Genomic DNA, 23,154 nt, shown 5'->3' on the forward strand with positions numbered 1-23,154 from the left:
TATTTGCAGAGAAAAAGTTCCATAACCAAAGGCTTAAAAAAGATTGTCACGTAACGAGTACTTTTACACGTTTAATTAACTAAAACGTAAATCCAGTTAGGCAACATGTCGAATCAACTATCAAATTTGCCTTATCTCTTTGAATTTTTAATCCCAGTTGTTCGCCCCCGTATACTGTTCCACGAGAACACTGCTCTGAGCTAGCGTTGCGTTGCGGTCAGTGCATGTGCATTAATAGTTATGGTTACTGTCGGAACAGCAAGCTATGACGTACGTTCGACAGTCATAACTGGAAAAACCAGACGCGAAAAAAATACCGAATCGATTGGTATCACTATACGAGCACGTACTTCGATGCGTGTCCGACTATTAACGTTGGCTTCGAATCGGCATGCAATCAGGTGAAAGTACTCTATGCTACGTATATTCTGGAAACACCTGTATACGGTTAGAAATACGCGGTGGAGCAATGGTAGAGAACGGTGCAATGAACCTTCATTTCGAAGCTGATAATAACCATTAACCATGGAACACTTCGAGCTGGAAAGTGATGCATATTGCCAGGTTTTCTAGTCGAATTCTTTTCCAATATAGTGTTCTTCAAGAAGAGGTAGAAATATATGTTGGTGTAGTAGCCCCTTATTAATTGAAAATTTTTCGTTACTTACACAAAATTTGAGTGTATTATTGAAACAAATGAGATTAAATATAGGATTATTTAGATGAAGAAAAATAGTAGTCGAGAACTATGACTATATGTGACTTCAGGAACGTAAGATAGCTTCTTAATCCTCAGACGATGAACTCTGACGATTTTAGCTCTATCAGATCCTAGTCCAGGCGATTGGACCCCCCTCGAATGAACAAACTCTTATTGGTTGGAACAGATATCCCTCTAGTCTATCAGCCCTTCCATGGATCGATTGGATCCAATCAACTTCAGCCAACTCTAGCCAACCTCGGTCAACCTACTGCTTAGTTAATCCTTCATAGTCCTCTTAGTTTATTCCCAAGTGCTCTAGTAGGTATAGCGCAGCCTGTTCGAATGTCCTCGTAGTTTCTTAGGTTGCCCCAACGTTCTAGATAACTATATAAAATGCTCGAATTGTACCTTGCTTTAATTTGTCTAGAGGAGTCTATAATGGTCGAATAATTACGTCTAAGAATGTTCATAGACATCAAATGACTTACAATCACAATTAAGCCTGAGTCTCTTTCCCACAGAAAAATCTTGATAAAAATTTCAAAGTACATGTTACGAATGATCTCAATATTTACTAAAAATTTCTTAGGCAATTGTTTTAACGAGTGAATCACACTTAGCCTTCGAATCACTGGCTCTACGATGATCGAAGAATCGCGAACAATGCACGAGGCGTTGCACTATTCCTAGATCGGATCGGCACAATAATCACGGTCCTGAATAAATTGAGATAACATCTCGGCGCGCCAAGAGACGCGAAGTTCCTCCACTGCCGGGTTACTTACGGTTCTCTTATCGTTCTCCGATCTTCTCTCCCTTTCGTAGTCGGAAATAATGTTTTACGCTGGCGTCCAGTTTGAGGGAGCTAATTAGTTGACCTGTACGTTGGATCCAGCGGATCCGCTTCAAATATTAATCTCGCGGTTCGTACAGTGACTGGAATTAAACCTCAGCGCGAATGAAAGTTGGGTCTCAGTCATTGAAGTACTGTGCTGGCTTCAGACGTGTATACACTATAGAGAGTGTTGGAACTACTAATGTCTAAATTTTCAGGGTTTATAGAGTCATTTAAAACAGAATAGAAAAACATCTAGCAAGTAATTTTATTCTTTATTATAATATCTATTTAGTAAAAATGTTGTCTGATGGTAAATTTAGTAATTTCTTAAATTGCTAATGTGAAATAGAATTCTTAATCAATTTATATAGCTTCAGGACGCTTTGTTCCTTGATGCATGATCAGTCTCTTACATAATTTAAAAATAAGTTATGGATGTGGATTTTTATTAGACGTTGGAAAAAGAGGATCCTAGCTCCTATTACATGCTAAGCAAAAATGTTAACGATGGTTTTTAAATTTCTCGGTAGACTTTACGAGGATAAGTTATAAGTCTGATGGCGTCAAAATCGTGCAAGACTAGCGGTGGATGCTTCTCGTGGTGGATAACCACCGACCTTTCGAATGCTTCCTGAATGACGAGAAAAACTTGATTACGTTGCCATGCGTTACAGCGTGTTGAACTATTCCAATCCTCGGGAAAGATTAGAAGGGACAAAAATTGTGTTATCGAATCGAACGCAGGGCGATTTTTATGGTATGTCGCTTGCAAAAATACTTCAAACTCGTTTAGAACCGTGCACAGAGACAGTTATTGACATTTCGAGAGAAACATGCGCGTGCTACTTAATTGCAATCTGTAACAGTTAGGTATATGCACGAAATGGCTTTCGTAATACTGATAAGGGGAATAGAACTGCAGTGATATTCGGAAGAAATGCGCAACGTTGATTTATTAAGATTCATACAATGATAAAGCTGCTCCTTTGATCGCCTGGTTTCTTTTTGTGCTCGTTTAATATTCCTCTTTCGCAAACGATAATAAATTTATAAGAATAGTAATCATTGGTACAAAAACTTGCAGAGTATTATTATTTATAACAAATAAATTCTGAATGTGTGGTATCACATTGGAGGGTATCATATGTTAAACCTGTTCTATGACATTTAGTGACAATAAAGTTTGATAGCTAATTTAAGCTTCTTATTATGCAAATTTGTCTATAAAACTGCTATATTTCATAGGTTTTCCATAACGGGATTTTATTGTACACGTGGATGTAAGTTGTGATATACGTGAAAATGTTAATGTTTGGAAAAAATAATAATAATTGAGGAGCATTAAGCATTATGTATGATTTGATCGCCATATGATCGTCAATTAAATAAGGAAATATAAAATGATGATTTATGGGTAATTAATGGTTTCTCTCAATTAATATAAATAATTGGTGAGATCTCGAATACTAATAAATTATTCTTTTTTCGTGTGTTTCTAGGATGTCAGTTTTATCCAGTAGGAGAGTATCTGAAATTTGTACGAGTACCAGAGAATTTGGCGAAGGGTACAGAAATTCTATCGTTGGAGGCTCATCCAAGAAACCACATCTCAATTATGCCAGTAGACAAAGTGAGTGCTCTATTCTATGCTTTCAATTTATTTCAGACGGGTCGTAAATTAGGTACATTTACTTCTTGGCCATTAACTTTATTAATATCTCCGTTTCATAGTGTTGACTATGCAACTATTGAATGTGCAGACAAGTATGTTAATAAATATAGAATTATGATTTCGAATACGTGTAATGTTCCAACTTTACATAGCGTGAAAGTAAAGTATCGAATTTTGATCTCCACAAATGATGTAACTCTGTAAATTACTTTACTGCAGTAGGTCAGAAAGAAATTATATAATCACGTGCTTAATTCGAAAGGACTCTTGTCTTCGCAAGTGAACTGCAGAGAAAACGATTTATCATTCCTCGTCAAAGTTCAGACATGAAATGCCCGTGGAAATGTAGATACCTACTATGTTAAATATCTAATAATAATCTACCATGCAATAACAAATTTTAACGAATCCTGTGTCATATAAATATTCCAATAGCTTTTAAGTAACCACTAAACCGCGCTTAGTCTTCTCTAAACGCTGCATGCATTTCAATTTTACGGCGCGCTATTTGCAAGAATTTCCACGGTACTATATTTCAAAATGGTGTAATGGATTTTGCTCTAATAAATGCAGAGTGAAAATAGTGAAACGCAACGTAAGAAAAAGTTGTAGCCAGAAACGAAACAACCGTGTATACCGTTAGACGATGAGGATAAATGGTCAAACGAAACAATTATCCCCGAGCAACGTGTTTACCGTTGAACGAGCATATGCCATGGCATAACCGAGCTGTAACTGTTACAGGACGAAGACGCCCGGTTCTTTGCGTACAAAGAGATGAATAGAACACACGTATCTTTGATGCTGGCACAGTCTCTGGAGGATCTGGTGGACGCAGAGGCGCCTAGAAATCTGCTCAAGTTCCGCGTGGTCTGTGACTACAACGACGGCGGTGATTCCTTGGTAAATAGTCGAAAGTATCACGACTAACTTTTAGTATTTAAGTTTCCTTCTCACCTTCCTGTCGCTAATCTTATTAATGGATGTCGGTACGATTTCACGGTTACTTAAACATGGCTCGCGTCCAACTTCCATTTCCGTGTTCCTCGTGAGCATAATTAGACCATAATGGGGGCAATCGCATAAATATCCAAAAGCTGTAGCTTGCAACTTTCTCGTTAGATCGCCCGTTCTCGAAGGAATTACCTAAATTGTCGGGACACGTGTCGCTCCCACGAAGACTGCACGAGTCCCCAAACGTGTAGTCCCCTTTTCCCCCAGAATTCTAGTTCCTTTTTCACGCGCGCTGAGAGAACTGGAGCGTGTAGGTACCGGTCTCAATAGAACGAGTCGACTTTTGCTACCGGTTTCATAGCTGTGCAACGTGTTAATCTGTGTTTATGCAACTATTTAGAAGGAATGCTGTAAATCAATAGAACCGTTACGTTACCGATTACGATTTTTCTCTGCGGCCACGCGCTGGGATTAATTACCCTTGCGTGTATGTCTTATGCTAATTTCGAGCTCACTGGTGAACACGAATCCATTCAGTTGCTTTCGAAGAACTCTCTGCCTTCTTTACTTGCACTTGTTCTTGAATGTAAGGAATCAGTAGATGTAAGTTAAGAGGATCAGTCGTGTCTTTCATCACTTCTTGTGAAATGGAAATTTCGTAAAAAGTTTCCTGGCAGAATACTGCTCTTTTCATACATATATCGGTGGAATATTTAGATAGAGGTGTTTGGTTATAATTATGTTGTCTAGGTCTGCATATGAAACTATTCTGAAAGAGGTAAGCAATTGTTTTGGAAATTACAATCCAAAGATTGAAGTAAATAGGTATAAAGGCTTTGAAAATTTGAAAATTTTAAAGTTTGAAAATTTGAAAATTTAAAAGTTTGAAAATTTGAAAATTTAAAAATTTAAAAATTTAAAAATTTTAAAATTCAAAAATTAAAAAATTTTAAAATATAGAATTCGAACTTACAGGCACTTAGGGCATCAACACAATGGTAGTGATACGATATCTACCTACACTTCAACGTGGAAAGCGTAGTATATTGCCAAGCATTTTTGTAGCATGACAGAAAATTGAATAAACGTTCTGAATCATTAAATAATCAGAAAGCAGTTACAGTTTCAATCTTACGTTTCTCTATTAATCCTCAAGAATGCGTGAGACGTACGTAGAAATTCATTCATCATCGATGCAATTGCTTCAGCACTCTTCGAAGCAAGCTTTTAGTCAGCGAACTGTTGTTTTGCACAGGCAAGCAATAAAACCAGTAGTATGTAGACATGAGGTACCGTTGTTACGCAGTCCTGGATTTTTTCCAACGCGACGAATCAAATGGAACGTTTTCATGCGTTTATACAATCTCAGCAGATCAATCTGAAGTGATACTGTTATGCGTCCTGTTGCGTCGCAGATATGAAATATGGAAAAGCAGGAGGGGTGAAAGAGATTGAGGGATTGCTAGGGAAGGAAGGGAAATGAAAATATTAATATCAGTCCACTATATTGGATTAGAAATACGATGTACTTGCAGGATAGATCCTTGTTTCTTCGTCTAATAGTTATTCTTGTAATTGTTCGCTGATAACTAGAACATTTCCATATTTTCATTTTTCAATTTTTATGTGAAATATTCTATACACTTATTTATATTAAAAGTCAGTAGAAATATAAATGGTCAAGTGGACATCCACATGGTATAGAATATAAAATATAACTCTTTCCTGTTATTTTGACCTCAGACAGTCAGGATGACGTTGCGTGATGTCGCATGCAACGTGCAACAGGAAGTGTATTTTAAAAGGTGCTGAAAATTGTAGATTTTCTCTTTCTACTCCGGAAATTATTTACTTTAGAAAGCCTCAGATTACTTATACTATACACGTTAATTTTCCAAAAAAATGCATAGTTAAATATTATAATAATATCTTTGCATTTGTAGTTTTCATTTTTAACGAATTTTCATTTGATATATTTTTCGATATATTTTAGAAAAATAATTATGCGTGATATTTTGCTTACTTAGAATGTTACATTTTCGAAGCATCGAGTATCCCATAAGTAACACATGAACATTTAATCTCGCAGGTGACATCGCACCTGTCAGTGACGGTGTACGTGGAGGACATAAACGATCATGCTCCACAATTCGTCGACACTCCTTATCACGTAACCGTGGACGAACTTACGCCAGTTGGTAAGACACACTCCGCAAAGTCAGTAACTCCAATTACTCAGGAACCGTTGCCCCTCGAACAGACAATTAAATTGACAGAATGAAATACAGCAATTCTCAGCGAAGAAAATCATCGTGATATTAAATTCCACGCTTCCAGAAAAAAACGAGCAACTATTCCACGAGCAAACTATTTTTCAATTCTCTCGTAATTATACCACAATCTTCGCTTCGGTTCGCGCGAAAAAAAGCTTCATCAAGATCTTTCGAAACGTCTAAATGAAAACGTAGGTAAAAAAGAGTCGCACAGTTACATAGAACTCTGCCCCATTCGAATGCCACAGCATTCGATCCTTCACGCTTTTATTGCCAGAGATAAAAGACGGGGAACAATGTCTCGTCGCTGAGAGACATCTATTTAAAGTCGATGAAACGTTCCATGCCTGATTGGAGGCTGCAAAGTGCACGGCTAAGATAGGAAGAGGGAAATTCGCCTGTCTGATCGCAGGTGTGACGATATTCCGTGGGATTCACGCGATCGATGGGGACAAGCCGAACACGCCGAACAGCGATATCCACTACGCGATAGTGAAAGGCAACGAGCAGGGCAAATTTTCACTCGAATCCGGCCACAGAACCGCTCTCATACTCCGTAAGCCAGTGGACTACGACAACGGCGATCGCGAGTTCACGCTGGTCATTGCGGCCACGGTGAGTACACGATATTATACGCGTGGACGATACTATTTGTAGAAAAGTTAGCGAGCCTCGGTGAAAGTACTCCGTCATCGACGTCACTGCAATCATATCTCGTCCCGAGCGCGTCATTGTCAACTCCTCCTTCTTTTGTTATTCTAGGATCGAGGCGTGCCAGCCAGGACCACCAACACCACTGTCAAGATCACGATAGTTGACAACGACGATCTCGACCCGAAATTCACGCGAGACGTGTACAGAGCGAAGATACACGAGTTCTACCCGATGCCAGTAATTATCGAATTTCTAGATTTTTGTTGACCGATCGCTGGACTGTGGATCTGTTTATACGTGTGTAAATATGCAAAACGTATGCAAATCACATGCAGAGATATGCGAGATGCACCATGTGCGGTGTTTGCGTATTCGGGAGGTATTGATGATTTCGGTGTTTGGTTATTGGGGAGATTTTTGACGAATGGTCTTATGTTGAGGCAGGTCGAGGTCTAAATTTGAAGTGGCGATGGATTCAGGAGTGGTCTGAGTCGAATTTCATCGTAGGTACAATTATCGTAGGAACTTGTTCAATATTCCGCTACTTGATGCCTTGCAGACAGTTAATCATTGGGTTAAACACTGCCTAGATAATTGATATTATACGATACCTCAATGACTCTAAGGCATTCGAAAAAAATATGTCAGTGATAGTTCGTGGCTTGCAAGGCTGTGGCGCAATAGTGATAGAACACCTTGCAATTTAGTTCTGGAAAATATGAGTGTATATCTGCATAGAACTAGTCGTGATTAAGTACTAGTGGGTATTACTTGATTATGCAATCACGAAACGGCTACATTTTGTTACTCATGTTAGATCCGCTGGTAATGACCGCGTCAATACTCGATGTTGAATGATCGTCGATGGAAGTCGCATATTACGGAACAAACGAACTCTGAGCAACTTTCTACGCGGCCACCGAGGCGCATCGCTTCCTCGAGTTAGGACGTTTACACGACAGCAATTTTTAGTTTCCTCAGTTAGAAGTAAATTCAATCGATCCCACGTCACGTTGAGTTCCCTGTTTAGCGCCTTCAGCGACTGCTTTCCTACGTGCCATAGCGTGCACAAGTAATTGTAGCTGTAGTACTTTTCAACTTTAGCAATGCATTTTTAAAGGTCTTGGAGAATAGTTTGGAATATTCCTTTAAAAATGAAGGTGTTGGCAAAAGTGCTTTTGACGTTGATGTAATTTTAATGAATGATATTTTTTTTATTCTTATAGTGGATGGAGTAGATACCTAAAATTGGGCCACCTATGTTAGAGAGAGTTTATGCATAGAATCTACATGTCGAAATATGACCAAAGTGAAGTCTGGTCTGAGTTATTCTACTGACATTCCTGCTGATCGGACTAATGCTCATCAGTAGTAGAATAGGTCACCAAGTCAGACACGGTTTACATGCATTTGGATACACCTATTTTTAATAATTAATAATTCTCAGTACATCTAGTATTTGAGGTATTAATAAAATGCCAAATATCCAGTATCTAGCTCCACATGGCATCTCAAGCATAAAATTTGTAAAAATGTACTCTCTTCAAGTATTCAAGCACTCCCATCTTCCGTTAATTTGCAACGTTCTCTCCTAACGAAATTCTTCGCCACAAATGATTGCATTTTTCTAAAAGAACGATTGAGGTCTATAGCAGGGGCCATTAAATCGAGTTTCACAGCCAAACGCGCCCTCGTAATGGCTGGACTTTCAAAGTCAATTTTCTCAAGAACGAATCCTCGTATGAGAACAATTCATCGTCCGAAAGTTCGATACTGTTTTCTGTCCCATTAGCGGTGCTGTTCGTCGCGACGAGCGTCTCGTTCGGCGTTTGTGTTACGCGTGAACGCCGCTAATCTAAGCTGTGCCATATTGCACTTGTGGCGAATGTCAAAGGTTAATACTTTCCTAGGCGGAAACCTTGAAGTATAAATTTCATTCCGATTGGAAAACATGATCGCGTGGTTTTATTCACCCGCGATATTTATCGCAGGTCGTGGCGTGTTCGACTTTCGAGTAGTACTCGTCGCGTGGAATCGTTCGTTGAGATTTATTCAGCACAACTGTGCTCGAGGTTGGACTGGGCCGATGGTCAGTCCTGGGTATCACTTGGAAAGTGGCTTTTTCCATGTTAAGCGACTCTTCATTTTCCAGCGATTTATAGTCTATTGACAATTTATAATTTATGGAGACCAGATTCCATGTTTCTATTAGTTGAAGAGAAATTTTGCAAAATTGGTACAGAGCTTGTATAAAATATAGAATAGGATCTGTAAAGTAGGACTTCGACTGGGTGGTTTATCATGAGACTTAAACCTGGGGCATTCTCCTGATAGCAAATAGTAGTCTTCTTATCACACTTCTATTATATCATAGCTCAAGCCTGAATCGATCTTATTTATTGTATTATTATTATCAATACACTGAATAACAGTAGCATTAAGTGAAAGGAACCGCGAACCGATAAACAAGGATCCATTTACTGGAAGTGCTACTCTACAAATTAGAAGTACCACTCAATTAAAAGTATCGAAAATGCCCCGCCAATTTAAATCCCAAAAATTACAATAACTTTAATATTCATATTTTACAGGAGTATCCAATCTTCATACAGATCAACTTCACCACACCGATTCAGGCAACAGACTGCGACCGAGAGATCAACGTACCAGTTCGCTACGATATCATATCCGGTAACGAGCGAGGCTTTTTCCAACTGGACCCTAAGAACGGTACTCTGTTCCTGAAACGAGCAATCGACCTGGATTCTGAGCGAAATTTACCATCAAACACTTTTATTCTACAAATCCACGCGTCCCAGGTGGACAATCCTCTGAAGACAGCAGTCGCTCGGGTCGAAGTGGAAGTGCTAGATCTGAACGATAACCTGCCTGAATTCGAAGTGGACCTGTACAACATCAGCATCGTGGAAAACTTGCCAAACGGCTTCAGCGTGTTGCAGGTGATTGCGCGTGACAGGGACCAAGGCGAGAATGGTCAATTCGATTACGAGTTGCTGGACCCGTCTGGAGCCTTCTCCGTGGACCCCAGATCTGGCTGGCTGACTGTGAAGGATCAGTCGGTTTTGGATCGTGAGAAGAGGGACCACCTGCAGATGAAAGTCCTCGCTATAGAAAGGGAGCTCAGTGTAGTCCTTTTAGACGGTTTTCGAAAAGCAAATGGGTCATCCGTGGACGTCGAGGTCACGCTGCTCGATGCAAATGACAATAATCCCATTTTTATACCTGGCAATTTGTACGAATTGGTCGCTAAAAGCGATTACAAAGTGGGAACTGTTCTGGGTCAGGTGCATGCGATTGACGATGACCTCGGCCCGAATGGCATGGTCAAGTATAAGCTACAGAAACCTGGGAATTCGACCAATCGCACGCCACCGTTCGATGTAGACGAGATATCTGGTATGATCACCGTCGCCGAGAGTCCAATTCTTGAGGGGAGGCACGCGATTTTCGTGGAAGCTGCGGATCAACCAGCAAATCCGAGCGAAAGGAGATTCTCCTTGGCTGTCGTTACTATCGACGTCTTTAGGTCGAATGGTGAGCTTCTTCTGCGAATTTCTTAATTGGACAAACATGGAGCCAACTTGTGAAGTGACTATGTGCTCTTTAATCAATAACCGAGTGTTGTTCATTACTGCTGTTAATTATGGCTTCCGACAAGAAGCCTTGATTAGGATTCTGGGAAAATGATGACCTTCCATTTTATAATAGGAGGATTATTTAAGAAAGTAGTCCTTGAAAAATCACATACAATTTAACTAATACGCACTATCCTGATTTGTTTCCTTATGCATGATTTACAAGGATCTAGATACACTTGGAAACACATCCACTGAACTGTAAAAACCTGCCTGCCTTATCTCCAGGTTATTCGGTGAATGCGCCATAGATATTTCCATACACGGTCTGGAATTTTATCGCGCGTCGCACAAGAAAGAAAATTGTAAAGCATTTTCTCGTAGAGCATTCTTGATGGTATTCCTGGAATTGCAGAAGGCTTTCATCATAGTCCAAGCGATTACATAGTTCGATTTCGCTTGTTTGTCCGTCCATTTCTATTCTCGAATACTGATCACCGAGGAAAGTAAAATTTCTCGTTTCTTGTTTGCACCCTAGGGCCAGCGTCGCTGGAGCCGGACTTCGTGGGAGCTCCTTACGAGTTTTGGGTCGGTGCCAACGTGCCAGTCGGCACTAGCGTCGGTCAAATCCGCTTAAACGACGCTGTGAAGACGAACGACTTGATCTATGATCTCCTGCACGGCTACGAGGAAGGAGGTAGGTATACGGAAGAAAGTTAATTAACCTTTGACTGGCGATGACTCAGTCGCTCGAAGTTCGCGCAAGCAGGTACGAGTGAGTTGGAGCTGGTCGAAACGTATTAGTGAGAGTGGACGTTGGAACGAAGAAGATTCAAGAACGATTAGCAGAAATTTCATCCTCTCGGAGCAAAGTCTCCACATATTGTTTCAGTTTTCAAGTTTTCCAATTACTATCAAGCTAAATCTGTTCCCTCACTTTCCGCCTTGCTCCACATCCATCAAGGCCATCGAGCATTAAATTCCCGAGGCGATGGAAAATTTGCGCCTGGTAGGGATAACGAATACCAAGTTTCACCTTATAGAGCCTTAACGATCTCATAAGCTTCGCCGAAATAGGCAGCCCTAATTCCCGCGCATCAGCCGCAAGAAGCGGTTGTTCCGCTCATGCTAATACGTAACACATGCTGCATACATGCATACATAGGCTGATGGGATTTCAGTTCCGTTCGCCGTAGAGGAGCGTTCAGGGACGATCACGGTCGTCGAGGAGATTGAACGATTTGACCGCTCGAGGTATGACTTCGAGGCGGTCGTTACCGACGAGAGGGAGCTGATGCTGATCACCAACGTCTCTGTACACGTGGTGGACCCCACTGACGAAAGGGGCATTTTCACGAAGTGAGTGAAACTACTATTTATTTGTACTACTCATATGGCGCGGTTTAACGAGCACTAAGTGGAACAGTGTCCTTGTTTCTTTCCTTAATGAGAGAATCGAGATTTACGGTGCAGATAGCTGACCTTCCTGGGTTGTGCAACTTCTCATTTCCTGAGGGACACGTTTCTAGAGGTGTTAACGGAAGTTTCAGCAGTCGTCACTGATAGAGCGAGTTTGAGAAGCGTGTCTTTATAATAATATTATTATAGCTTCATAAACGTAATCGTTGAATGTTTAGAGACACTCTGTTTTAATTGCAATCGTACAATGCACCATGTTTTTTGACAGAAAAACAGAACTGTTTATCGTCTCTTTAATTGAATTTAATGAAGGTATCTTCTTAGTAGAAGCTATTAAACTGGACTTACACTATCCTTCTTAATAGAAGATCTAGCTATTAAGCTGGACATATACTACACGTTATATAATAAAGTTATAAAACTTTTTTGAAAACACAAAAGAGACATACGAATAACATTTCTCTTTTCCGTTTCTGAAAAGTTATATAACCTTGTTCTATAACATCTAGTGTAGACCCAGCTTTAGTCTTCTAAAATGAAGAAAGCAAGTACCTCAACTCCAAACATTTAACCAGCAAACTCTAAACTTCATCCTTCCGACACTACTCTTCCTCAAACGCAAATAAAATAAGGTTCTTGCCCCCCTTATCCCAAATCGCGAGAAGGTGTCGATTCGAAGACGATCACAGCTACGAAACGTGTCCCGACGGAATGCAAGCTCGGCCAAGGCGCGCGATTATTAAGAGGGGGCTGATCGATATGTTGATTTCGCCTCGGCGAACTCGGGCGAGCGTGTGGAAAGGTCAGAAGTCGACAACTCCGCGGAGTTCTGTTTGCTTATCCGAAACTCGATGGCTGTTGATTGCAGGGGAACGACCACGGCTCCTCTCGTCTTCCACGCCAAGGAAAACGTCCCTGGCACATACATCGGGCAAGTGCTCCCTCAGAACGGCACCAGCGCGACAACCTCTGGCACCCATTTCTTTATCGTCAATCAGCAAGACGTTCCTGATATCTCTATCACAGAGGACGGCGCCCTGTACGCGCCGCGAGGCTTGGATCGCGAGGCCAGGCAGAATTATAGCATCACCGTGATTGCTGAAAGCCCCCGCGGGGTTGGAGTTTTCCAAGTAAGTTTTCCCTCGGTAATTAACCCCTCTTGGAACGCCATGTCGGTGACTGACGCACACCGAGCAGGTGTGCTTGTGTTCCACCGAGTGCGTTGAACTTATTAAACGGTGCTCGAGGAAGTTCCTTCTGCGACAGAGTGGCGCGAAATTGATCGAGTCCATTTGTCTTCGGGGAAAGGATGTGAAGTGAGTGTGACGATAGTTTGATTGTTCGACGATGCGTGATTGTGTTTCAATTGATTCGGGTTCTACTTTATGGCGCTGCAGTACTGTCTGACGTAATATGGGCATTTTCACTTAAAAATTGAATAATAAAGAAGTTATATTTAGTGTGTCAAGGGTTCTAAACATTTTTTTTTGTAATATAGTTTCTTGCTGTGTGATTCTAAAATGTTTAGGATATTGATACTGGAACTTCTTTATTTTTCAATTAGGGTGAAAGCGTGGGCGGTAGTCATTTTAATATTGAGTTAGGGGTGATATACTTGAATACCAATCACAAGCTCTTTTTTTGTCATGAAATATTTGAAGTTCCCAGGGATGTATGTAATATAAGCTTTCATATGTATGACATAATGCTGTTGGGGTATAGTTTTCTCTTTAGTAGTTCCTCCTTTTTGTGATTCGTAGTAGGTGAGTCCATTCATCACCCTTGGGATATGAGTATGTATCCCATATTTTATCTGGTCTATATTTTTTAATCTGTGTAACTGAATTCAGAATTAAGTACGCACTACCTTTTGTTAAGATGATTTAAGGGACAAGTTTCAGTGTAAGAAACTGTTCCTGCTTCTTTAAGGATTTCCGTCTTTTCGAAGATTTATTTTATATTGATTTTCATTACATGAAATGGGTTTTGAATTAAATGGAGTTCTTGGATTACAAGATAATTCATGTTTTTCTTGCAGTTTTCTGTATTCACAGATGATTTAGTATTTTTTGAGAGTAAAATCTGCCTTCCTTTTCGTGACCAAAGTTAAAATGATATTGAAATAAATTTAGGTGTGGATAAAATTTTTAGGTTTAAGAGCCTTGGTTAAGAGCCATGATCTTCTGAACTTTTAAATTCGACAGTGGGATTCCTGCTGTAATAAATTTATCGATTTTTCCTATTTGACCACAGGTGTTCAGAATATCGTCCTTGAACCGTAACATGTTTACCGATACAACTTTTGGGATACTCGTGTGTGGTGGTTAATACGAGTTTCAAGGATAGAGATGGTTTTTAAAAGTTTTAATGTAAAAATCCGGATGTGGGTCATGCTTGTGTACTCGATGATACAGTATTCTTCAATGTTGTTTAGCTTTTTTGTCATAAATATGGATCCCATTTCTGTCTGGAAAATCGCTAAAACATTTGTTATTATGTAATTTCAAACGTATTATTTTATCTACAGAACCAAGTAATATTTATAGAGATTACTATGAAAATAATATTTTACTGTATAAGTACTCACGACTCTTTTTCAATATATTTATTCTTGACTCATTCATTATACAAATCAATTTAGGTGACTGTCATTGTCATCGATGAAAACGATCATCCACCAGTATTCACATCACCCTTATACGAGGGACGAATTCTGGAGAACAGCCCACCAGGAACAAAGATCAATCTGACTAATCCTATCGCAGCCACTGACAAGGACGAGGGCGCCAATCAAATTTTCGCTTTCAGTCTTCACGGTGAAGGTAGCGAGCTCTTCAGAATGCATCCAACCACTGGTTTAGTTTACTTCGAGGGAATCGATGAGCGTACACTTGATAGGGAGGCAAAGGCTAACTACAGCTTCAAAATTGTTGCAAAGGACAATGGTGAGTTAGCTACATACATGCAGATAAACACATAAACAGTATATAGAAAATTCAAAAGTAATTATTTTAGACTATATCGACTGTACAAAATAATTAGAGGAATTCATAATAGCAGAACTAATGCAATATCAAACAGCAAGAATGAAAAATACATATACCTTAAATATTGTAATACAGTACAATTTTTGTTGAACCTTCATGCGACATAGAAAATTTCTAAAATATTATAATAGGATATATCATTCAACTGCATGAACCTTTATTTATTTTGCACAATATATTTGGAATCAACGACTTAGTAGAGTTACACGACGCAAAAAAATATGTCACAAAATAAACCTACTCAGAGATTCACAAGTTTCCTGTAATTGACTATTTAGGAGGCTTGACGTCCGAGTCAGAATTGAAGATATCAGTGGTAGACGTGAACGACAACGCCCCCAGCTTTATTCGAATGATCGTTCTGCCGGATCAAGGTGTTCGCGTCTCAAACGAGCCAGATATCGAGCCATCGGTGGAGAGGAACGACGTGCTCGATACGAGCGAGTCTGTTGCCGGAAGTCAACCCCCCAGCAGCCGTCGTTCTCCCCTTCTACTCGTGCCGGAAAACGCGACCATTGGCGCGCCGATAATACGACTGCTCGCTGAGGACAAGGACGAGGGGACGAACGCCGCGATAACGTACAGCCTGGGGAACGAGACGACTTCCGGCGATGACGCGAAGTCGCGACGTTTCGACACCACCAGCCGCAGATACTTTCACCTTGATCCAAGGTCAGCCGAGATATCGGTGGCCAGGGGACTCCCAGCTGAAAAGAATATTCTATTATACGTCTTGGCCAAGGACTCTGGAGGCCTGGCGGACAACATCACCATCAGGATCCACGTGGTGGATGTCAACGACCATCCCCCGATCTTTGACACGTCCTGGTACACGTTCGACGTCCCCGAAGGTGTCTACGCTGGCTACGCTGTCGGCACTGTGCGCGCTGTGGACCTGGACTTTGGACCAAATGCAAACATCAGTTACGAGCTAGTACCCGCTACAGAAAGCCAGGAAAGCCCTGGAAACAGTTCTCGAACCTTTGACGTGGCGCCTTACGAGGGAATCGTCAGAGTCAGTGGTGTTCTTGATAGGGAGAGCATGGCTACTCATCGTCTAGTTGTGGTAGCTCGAGATCATGGCTCTCCACGGTTGAGTTCTACTGTAGAAATAGAAGTGAATGTGTTAGATGTGAACGACAATCCTCCAATGTTCTATGGCTATGATGAAACAGAGACAGATGATAACGGAGATCGTCTGCCTGTGTACCTTGCCTCCATCTTTGAAAACAGTCTAATAGGTACTCAAGTACTTAAAGTGCACGCCAACGATACTGATTTTGCTGGTAATGGTAATGGTTTGATCCTGTTTGACCTGAGTCACCAGGGTCAGACCGAAAAGCAGTACTTCGCCATCGACAGCAAAGAGGGTCTGATCACTACTATCGGTAACCTCGACTACGAGACTCAAAAGAGTCATCGTCTACTCGTCACTGCTAGCGATCTCGGACTACCTGTTAGTCTAACGTCCACTGCTGTGGTGTTGGTGTCGGTATTGAACGTGGACGACGATCAGGACGATGCAGAGAACGAAGTCCATAAGACTCCCACATTCAGACATCGATATTACGAAGTGGAGGTCGAGGAGAATGTTCCAGTGCCCATTTTGGTAGCGCAGGTGGACGTAGCCGACGGTTATCAAAGCGAGCATATAAGGTACAGCATCGTGGCCGACGACTCGGACGCCAGGGTGCACTTCTCGATCGACCCGAAGAACGGCTCGCTGTATTTGATGACGGACGTGGACAGAGAGGTGAACGATCGATACGAGGCCAAGGTTAGAGTCGACAGGGTGAAGATTGGTCGCGGGATGCCCGTGATGATTTACCCGGTTGTCGGTGAAAGGCTGAATGGTCTGGCACCTAACGAGGCCAGGGTCGTTGTCAGGGTGAAGGATGTTAACGACAATGCGCCCAGATTCAAGTCAAAGGGCCGACCCATCCTCGCCGCGATACCCACCACTGCCCATTATGGCTATGAGGTCGTCAAAGTAGAGGTACGTATGCACGCGTGCATTCAGCGCAAGTTCCTCGGTTCTATGCGCTCGCGAGGCCTCCAAGTAACCCAGGTTTAATTCATTTCGGTTCTTGTGTCGCCTCTTGCATTTTTTCACCCCTTTCATCGTCACTTCAGAGGCTCCGGCTTTCTTACCCCTTTTTTCTTTTCGCTTTTTTGCATACCAGCCTTCCCCCCTTTCTTTTTCTTCTGTGTGCTCCGTGATTTAGCAGTGGGCTCATTTTACGAGTGATTCTTATGCTGCTTAGGAATAAATAGGTGTCGATGCGGGGTGTTTTATGAGAAGAATTATAGCTTTGCATAAGTGCAAGTTGTGGATCAATTGTGAAGAGAAAAGGGTAGCAGAGAGTGTTTGTTTTCAGAATGGATACTAGGTTTTATTTGTGACTAATATTATAGTATTTGTGGACTCTGTCTACTTCAAAACAATACATAGTCTATTCGATTTGGGGTGTCAGAAATTTCAAAAGATAATTCTCCATGAAAATTCGCGTGTAATGTATCTGACTAGGGGCCTATTCTACTGTCGTTATGCGTTTCTCAAGTCAGACACAACGAAGTCAGTAGAATGAGTCGCGAGTCAGACACATTTCACACTCAACACCGTCAAATTATTTCAGACCTATTTGAAGCATACTTAAAAAATTTCCTGATAAATATATTTAAGTATAGACTCCTTTTGCACCATCTAAAGTTAAAAAAGTAAGACCTTGGAAATTTCTTACACCAGATTATATCTCAAATATCCTCGCAGTTTTAGCAGCTGGTGAAACTTGATAATAAATACTGAATGAATGTAACGAACCACCCACAGGCAGAGGATCCAGACGAGGGTGTGAACGCCGAGATTCGTTACCAAATTCTTGGCCGAGAAGATGCCCCGCGATTCGCCATTGACCCACTGAGCGGTCAAGTACGATCCGTGGCGAGTTTTGGCCGTGATGCTGGACGCGTTTTCGGCTTCGACGTCAAGGCCACCGACAGACGGGGCGCCGAGAATGGTCGCAGCAGCATAGCCAACGTCTTTGTGAGTCCTTCCTCTTTCTCTGTCTCTCCACCCCTGCTATGTTTTATCTAACAATCTTAATTACCTGTCGGTGAAATCGAGATAGAAGTAAAACTAATTTCCTCCATTTCTCTTTCTTGATCCGCAAAACGAAAACACCGAACTCGAGTTTGGTTTCTCTGTCTCTCTTCTATTATCTGACTCTGCTTGTCCAAAGGTGTACGTGCTGGATGACCAAAAACAAGTCGTAATGGTCGTTGGACGAAGACCCATGGACCTGGAGCCGCAATTGGAAAACATCACCGCGTGAGTACAAATGGAGCTTGACTCGAATAGGATTATTTGACACAGTTTAATTGTTCCATGGAAGCTGGATTTACTTAAAATAGTGTTTGCTTAAGTTTAATTGATATTGCACTTGATTTTTAAGTAACTGTGAATGTAATTTAGAGTACTGCAAAACGTTACGGGGCTGGATGTTCGAGTGAGGAAATTGGAGCCACACATTGAGAAGAATTTGATCGATACTACATCGTGAGTAATACTATTTAACTTTATAGATGATTTTAAGCTAAACAGAGTGGTACAGCGTGTGTTTGCTTTTAGTACTGACATTTACCTCTACGCCATCGATCCTCACTTAAATGTTATGATCGACATGGATACTCTGCACAAGTAAGTACTTCATTGTCCAAGAAATTATTCTTTTTTGTAGTATAAAAAGTTACTTTTAATCATCTCTCTGTATACAACGTGTCCTTTTAGCGTGTTTCATACGAAAAAGAAGGAGATCAAGCGCGAATTAGACGAGTACGATGTACTGGACATCGCCGGAAGCTCTCCTCGTCGAGGCAATCAACGCTACCTGCTGTCAACCCTGGAAGTGGGTGTTGTGGTACTCGGATGTGTCATCTTTGTGGGCGCTCTCGTCACCGCTCTCTGCGTTACCTGTGTTCGTCGAAATAAACGGTACGAGATTTAGAACTTTGCATGATGCATATCACTCTCAATCTCTACTTCACAATTTAACCCTTTGACACACGAATCATCTCTTCCAATTAATTACTTCTAATATACTTCGAACGCTTTTGACATAGATTTCTCGAAATATATTTTATTCACACAAAGCTTCAATTAGTTAGTTATATACGTTCTAGTCACAATTAAAAATTCTTCTTAAATTCTAAATTTTCTAAAGACACCTCTGTTCACTAATGTCCCTATGAAAGTTTAATTCCCATTGACCACGTTGCGAGGTTGCCCGTTTTAAACGAAGATTCCTGAATTTCACTCGTCAGCCGGAAACGTCGGGAAAGAGCGATGCTCTCGGCGACCAGCCCTATTGGCTTCGCACTGGCAGATCCAGCAGCGACGCTGCAGAAACCACCCCTGTTCCCGACCTTCGTCGACGGCCTTCATTACGACCCTGAGCCATTCTGCACAGACATGCTGAGGCGACAGAGCATCTGCGAGCACGGAGCCAACTGTGCTCGCTTCCACGCGTAAGTCCATTAATTGATGTTGCCGTTTTGTTAGGGTCTCGCGGCCGAGCGATGCTTCATTGTCGAACGTATTAACCATTCGGGTGCAGAGACGCGAAATCGCGTTTCCTCGCGACCTGCTGGGGACCTTGCGGTCTCACGCTAAGCTCTGCCGCGACACTATGCTCCACACTGTGTAGATTTAATTTATGTTGGAAATTGGCTGGGAGCTGGTAGAATTTATGTAACCCCTGGCTTTTGAGTTTCTTTATGGGCTACGTACTGTCAAGCGGTGCTTGAGTTTCATTTAATCAAACGCGGTTCTACTTCGCGATGCTTGGACGGCGTAGGAAAGACATGTTTTATTCATTGAGGGAGTTTTAAGTAGAAATAGCGATTTTTGTGTGAGGTGTTCGATAAAGTTGTTAGGAATTTTAAGAGGTGGTTCTATGAAAATGTATCTAACTTGGGGCTTATTCTACTATTGCCCTTGTGTATTAGTTAGGTAAGGAACAGTGAAGTCCCAGTAGATTAGGTCCCAAGTCAGACACAGTAAAGCCAGTAGAATCACTCTCAAATCAGACACAGCAAATTTTAGGTATTTTTTAAACTATTAATACCTGTGAAATGAAGCTTGGAATTCCATTACATCTATTCTAGCATGCAGAATTATCCTTTACAATTTCTTATACTTGTCATCGAACACCCTGTATACGACACGTATGAAAATTCAGAAGGTGCAAGTAGAACAAACCGTGTATGGTCAGACCACTCGTATAAGACATCACTAGCTCACTCAACGCTCATGAAACTCCAGAATCTTGATTAAATCGAGCCTATAAGAAGACAGTACTATAGTGAAGACACTCATAAAACCGATGAACCTCCCCAAACAATAAATAAAAAATTCCTATTACATTATTACAACACATTTTCACAACTTCAAGGCAACTTCTCGACTACACACACAAAGTCCATCAATTCAGTGTCGCGGAAGACGCCGCAGGAGTAGCACAACAGTCGATAAATGTCGCGAAATATCCAGCAACCGTTTTACAGTGCATTTGGAGTATCGTTTGGCGCGGGTGTCATCAACAGAATCGCGTATTTTCCCTAGACTTTTGCGCCCGAACACGGTCGGTCGAGCTTCGATATTTCAGCGAACGCAAACAACGCGGCCGAAGTAGCCGTGGTAGTCGAGGAATTAAATAAAGCGCGACGGAAAGGAATGCATTTATTATGAAAGCATCTCCCCCGGCGAGCAAGGTCGAGCGGCAATATACCAAATATTGTATCAGGGAATTTCCATATCTTTCGCGATGTCGATGCTAGAGCATCGGGGGTGGTTGCAGGATGGGCGGTAGTAGTAAGCACGCCGGGAGGACGACAGGGACCCCGAAAGGCCTCGAGGCATCCGCGACGTCCTTGCATTCCAGCGGTCAGGATTCTGGGATCGTGGCGCGCGCCTCCTGCCACTGCAGTCACTCGTCGAGCCCCTCCAGCGGCGAGAGCAGCAAGTAAGTCGAATTACTTACCGAGCTATTCGTGCTATCTAAATTGAAAAGAGTTCCGCGCGACGTGCTGAATTTTAACCGGAACCCATCCGAAGGATACAAAAATACGGGGGAAACTTGGAGATCCTCTCGGGCGAGAGGCTCCACGTGATTGGAGATTGATAGCTGGGTACTGTAGCGAGTTTCGGGACGCTTTGAATCGTTTGGAATCTGTAGCGTCGGTCTTGAGTTATTTCCGATGTTTGAATCTGAACTTCTGTAGATGCAAAGCACGGATATCTGGGAGAGGTAGTGGGTTTCAAAACGCTTCCAATTATTGGGAACTTGTAGTGTCGGTCTTAAACAGGGTTGCCGCACGAATTCCCTCTTTGGGAATCGGGAGGGAATAAATAGCGGGTGTTCTATTCTGTTCAACTATGAAGAAAAGCAGTATATACCAAAACTATTTTACTACTGTCTCGCACTAAAACGAGACATAAAATGTTCAAAGTTATCCAAAAGTGCAAAAAACTTCATTTCACATTCTTCTGTAGCTACTGCCTTCCTCTATAAATGGACAATATTGAATCACATTACTAAAGTCCTTATAAACTAGACCTATACCAATAAGACACCCCTTATTTCTTCCCTTACCTTCTAACTTCCCCCACCATATCAAAAGAAGGAATTCATGTGGCAACTCTGGTCTTAAATTACCTCAGATGTGTCATACAAACTTTAACATTGTCAATAGTGAAAGTATCGGATTGGTGTTATACTTAATAGGAGTGTTAAGAATTAATTGGAATTACTTCAATCTTCTATCATTCTTCTTCCAGCGGCTACGAAGACTCTTTGAAGTCGCTGCAACGACGCGAAAGGGGGAACGATGTTTCACGTGGTAGTCACGATACCGCGAGCGTGGTCGGGAGACGCGCGAATCAAGCTACTTCTAGGAGGCGGCAGCGCTTCAACTCCTTCTCGAACGGGGAATCCGTCTACTCTCAGGAGATGACGTTGCAGAGGGAGCAGCGTTGCTGCACGGAAAAGAGGCGGAAAAATAGCGGGCACACGCGAGAGCACCGTCGAGCCCATTCCGAAGCCGAGAACAATATCACCGAGACGGTGATACACGAACACCCTAGAAACGAGATCCTGCTGTCGAGTTCTATGCAGAACACGTCGAGCATTCATGGTGAGTTCCTTGGGCGATCCGAGATTCTATCGGAACGTTTGCAAATTTTCAATTTCTCCCAGCAGTGTGGATGCCGTTTGAGAATCTGGTTGCGAGACGAGGTGGCTGATAAAATTACACATTTAACCCTCGGTTGTCACTCTGGATCGAAATGAAACTAATCAAAAGTCAAAAAAGTATTGAATTTTGTTGCAGATATAATTACACCACTTTTCTGGTCTAGTTGGTTACCTAAGGATTAAACAAAATTTTTATTAATTTAAGTACTTCTAGCTTGAAGTCTTTAACCATTATCTGTGATTGAAAATTTCGTCTTATTTGTATGTAAAGAAGTTTGAAATCGTACTTAGAGTTTGGATATTAACGAGTAAGGGGAAACGGATCGTTTATGGTCAGACGCTAGTTTAAGTCGCTGAAATATTAATTCACTAGGTGGCATACTTATTTTCTAGGGGCAACGAGGAGCACCCACATGCTGTATTAATGATGGCTATAGCTAGCGGAAGAAGAACTTTCGAGCGGAAGCATGATAACAGTCATATCAGCCATGAGTTTTTCTTATTATCTATAGCATACACTGTGCATGGTTCCCAACTTTGCTCTATTCTGAGAGTTGGCTCTTCTTGCACAGGTTTTCGGTGCAATGAGCTATAAGATTAATATCCTTGAAATATAGATGATGCAAGGACAGGTTTTTTTAGCTCTGTTCCTTCCGTGGTGCACAGTGTTCATCCTTTGATAGGCGCAGGATGATCAAAGAGTAGGTCGTCGAATTTCGGGGACAAGGGTGCACGAGTCTGTGGAAGT

At 41.6% G+C, this 23,154-nt stretch overlaps 1 protein-coding gene across 1 annotated transcript; it reads left to right on the forward strand.

Moving 5' to 3' along the window:
• The first annotated feature begins 2,951 nt into the window (after nucleotides 1–2,951).
• On the forward strand, nucleotides 2,952–22,666 carry Cad89d (cadherin 89D). Its single transcript, XM_076384926.1, has 21 exons — nucleotides 2,952–2,955; nucleotides 3,041–3,171; nucleotides 3,958–4,116; nucleotides 6,257–6,365; nucleotides 6,853–7,055; nucleotides 7,203–7,331; nucleotides 9,686–10,649; nucleotides 11,229–11,387; nucleotides 11,872–12,049; nucleotides 12,978–13,239; nucleotides 14,751–15,054; nucleotides 15,435–17,152; nucleotides 17,987–18,199; nucleotides 18,396–18,484; nucleotides 18,629–18,712; nucleotides 18,785–18,853; nucleotides 18,944–19,147; nucleotides 19,477–19,680; nucleotides 21,012–21,176; nucleotides 21,992–22,347; nucleotides 22,543–22,666. The coding sequence occupies exons 1-21, from the start codon at nucleotides 2,952–2,954 to the stop codon at nucleotides 22,587–22,589; spliced, it is 5,751 nt and encodes a 1,916-aa protein (XP_076241041.1). The 3' UTR covers nucleotides 22,590–22,666.
• Nucleotides 22,667–23,154: the final 488 nt, after the last annotated feature.

Source organism: Calliopsis andreniformis, chromosome 9, assembly GCF_051401765.1.
Source record: "Calliopsis andreniformis isolate RMS-2024a chromosome 9, iyCalAndr_principal, whole genome shotgun sequence".
Taxonomy (NCBI): domain Eukaryota; kingdom Metazoa; phylum Arthropoda; class Insecta; order Hymenoptera; family Andrenidae; genus Calliopsis; species Calliopsis andreniformis.